General features: G+C 39.6%; 1 protein-coding gene across 2 annotated transcripts in view; it reads left to right on the top strand.

Moving 5' to 3' along the window:
* The first annotated feature begins 232 nt into the window (after positions 1 to 232).
* Positions 233 to 3,080, top strand: part of mrps5 (mitochondrial ribosomal protein S5) — a 20,301-nt gene continuing 17,453 nt past the window's right edge. Inside the window, exons 1-2 of one of the 2 annotated variants that reach the window (XM_020601662.1) lie at positions 233 to 327; positions 1,015 to 1,167. In XM_020601662.1, the coding sequence (XP_020457318.1) occupies positions 279 to 327; positions 1,015 to 1,167 (202 nt within the window). In that variant the 5' untranslated portion in view covers positions 233 to 278. Of the gene's footprint in view, positions 328 to 405; positions 548 to 1,014; positions 1,168 to 3,080 lie in introns of those variants that run through there. The other variant, XM_020601663.1, reaches the window with a different exon arrangement.

Raw genomic sequence — 3,080 nt, 5'->3', positions numbered from 1 at the left:
TTTACAAATGTATTTTTTATTCTTATATGTTTTTCTAAACATATTAAGGCTGTGTTATAATTTTGTATTTTATAAAACTGTTGCTGTCTCTTTTTTATTTTGTAAACTCTGTTCAGTAAGTTGGTGCTTGTACAGCATGTTGTAGCACTTACAAACTTCAATAATAATAATAACCACCCCTGATAAAAAGTAAAAAGACTGTGCTTTTATTTCCAATTTTTAACAGGCATAGTTCAGACGTCTTATTTTCCCCTGAAGGACCCTTCATTTATTCCAACATGGCGTCGTCCATACGGGTGTGCTGTGCCCTCCGCATTACAATTGGAGGTGAATTATTTGTCTTTATCTTTCACAATTTAGTTAAAACAGCTCAGCGTTTACGTCGCACCACGTTTCTGCGTTAGAGTTTTCGAAATGTGACTGTTGTTTCTGTCATGTTCTGTTTACTGACCCGATACCAGTCTGTCATTGCTGCAGGCCTGTCACGAATAACTTCATCACTGCAGTCGGAAATAGTGTTTTGCATGCAGTTAAGAATACTGATTAGGTGATGATTACATGTTATATTTTTACCACAAAAAACAACAACAACAACAACAAAACACTGGCATTGTACCTATTTAGAGTTTGAGCGTTTCCCGCTTATGTTACTTGTGTATTTCTCACCATTGTACGTGTTTAACTTGGTGTAATTTAGTAATAGTCTCAGGCATTGTTGGTACTGGTGATTAACACTTCAGTCTTGTTTATGGTAAATAGTAGTGATTCCAAAGTAGGCCTGAAACAATGATTTATCTGCTCAACAAAACGTCATTTAAAATCGTTTCAGTGTAAACACGCCTTGCTTGTTGGTAAATGTAAACGCCTCTGATAAAGTTTTGCATGTTTTGTCATGAAGCTGATGGCAGGACATAAGGAACTCCAAGAGCCTCATGGCTGTGTCTTTGTATGTTAAACTTGCTTGGTGTCATTCACATAATGCTAATGCAGTTCTGTTGCATCTCTCTGTTTCAGGTGCAGCACAGCTGCGTACAGCTGTGGGAGCAGTTCAGATGTCCCAGGTGATGAGTCGAGCCTCAGCTGCCTTGCTCCAAAGAAACCCACCACTTCCACTGTTCCCTACAACAGTGTGGCAGCAAACCAGACATGGTAGCTTCTTTAACAAGTGTAAGTACATGAAAAGATTATTTCCAAAATATCTTGTCCCTTCTGCAGTAATAACAGATTTGCAAATGCATATATAAGTTTTGTTCAATGATGCATGTGTCCTTCTGGTTGTGTGATAGGTTACATTGCACAGTTGTTGTGCATCTCTTCCTCTTTGTTCTTTTCATTGTTTCTCTTTTACTTTGTCTAAAGATAAAGCAATATATATAATAATGGACAAAAATATGTGAACAGCCCTATCCTAATAATGTGTGTGCTTTTGGTCTGGGGCTGTTTTTCATGGATTAAATAGAATCCTTAGTTTCAGTTAAAGGAAATGACATTGCTTCAGTATTCACCAATATATTTAGACAGTAATTATTATCCAACAATGTGGCATCAGTTTCTTGTTTGTGTGACAATGCCAGGTCCAAAAGACATGCAGAACATGTAGATGCATGTTTTGAATACATTCCAGATGGATCAATGGGCATATCCAGTTTACAGCATTTTAAGAATCTTATTCTGTGAGTGTACTACAGGTCTGGTTTGGGACAGTGTATCCTCTTTAGTTGCCAGGTCTTTGCCAACACTAACAGTTTATGGTACTTTAATTACAGCCTCTAGGCGGTCCTATGTCTCATTTGTTGGACATCTTTATTCCTGGCTGTTAGAGCCCTAAGTGTTCATACACTCTGAGTACAGCTTGCTTTAGTGGGACACCTATATTTAGTTTCTAAGTGAAATTGCTGATACAACATTTTGCTATAAAACAATGTGACATGTATTGAGGGCTTGGAGAGACAGGACACAAATTCATGTGCAGCCTTGGAGCTAAACTCGCTGCTGTGAAGGTGTAAGGTGAGAAACTGAGGACGCTCATCAAATTCTAAATCTGCTCTGTATTTTTGGCTTTTCAGTCAGGACAGACAGAAAGTGGTCCTAAAAGAACTGCTCTAGTTAAGACAAATTTTTGTAGAATTTGAATGGGAATGTACAGTGGAGAGGCTGCTCATGGTCTTGTGGTATTATGCTTTAGATTTTAATTATTTAATCATTGTTTTTACTGTGAAGCTCTGAGGTGCATGTGCTTTATAAATAAAGTTGTTTTCATTATTAATCTCATGATTATTTTCTTGAGTAGCCATTTAAACATTTAGTCTATAAAGCATCAGAAAGCAATGAAAAACATATTGTGACCTGCATAAGTTTTGTTTTGCAGATTGAAAGTATAAAATTTACCATAGCCCAAGAAAAAAAAAACACCTAATTTTCACATTTGAGAACCTGGAACACAATGTTAAAACTGAATAAACTGCACCTTTAATGGTAAAAACTAGATTCACAGTACCATTTTGAAGAAGTCTGGTTTCCATCAGTACACTGACTTCATAAATCATTCTTTGTTGTAGTTTTTGGGTACTTTTGATGCTTTTGTTTGTAATGTCAGCACCAACACTAAGCTGATGACCTCCGTGTATTTTATTTTATTCGACTGCCACTGTGTGTTCAGCAAAGTGTGAGTAGTGGTAGATGTCTCACAGTTTTTACTTACTTTGTATGTTTAATGCCCCTCCTTGAACCGCCACGTTATTGAGGTGGAGGGGTTTGAGTACCCGAGTGATCCTAGGAGCTATGTTGTCGGGGGCTATATGTCCCTGGTAGGGTCTCCCAAGGCAAACAGGTCCTGGGTGACGGGTCAGACTAAGAGCAGTTCAAAAGCCCTTTATGAATAGATTAAGATCAAGGACCGTGACGTCGCCCGGCATGGCGCAGCCGGGGCCCCACCCTGGAGCCAGGCCTGGGGTTGGGGCTCGAATGCGAGCGCCAGGTGGCCGGGCTTAGCCCGAACGAGCAACGTGGGGACATCCTCCCGTGGGCCCACCACCTGCAGAAGGATCCGTAAGGGGCTGGTGCACAGTGGATTGGGCAGC

This window comes from Monopterus albus, unplaced genomic scaffold, assembly GCF_001952655.1.
Source record: "Monopterus albus unplaced genomic scaffold, M_albus_1.0 scaffold52.1, whole genome shotgun sequence".
Lineage (NCBI taxonomy): Eukaryota > Metazoa > Chordata > Actinopteri > Synbranchiformes > Synbranchidae > Monopterus > Monopterus albus.
The sequence above is the reverse complement of the archived record's forward strand: the minus strand, read 5'-3'. Positions and strand labels throughout refer to the sequence as shown.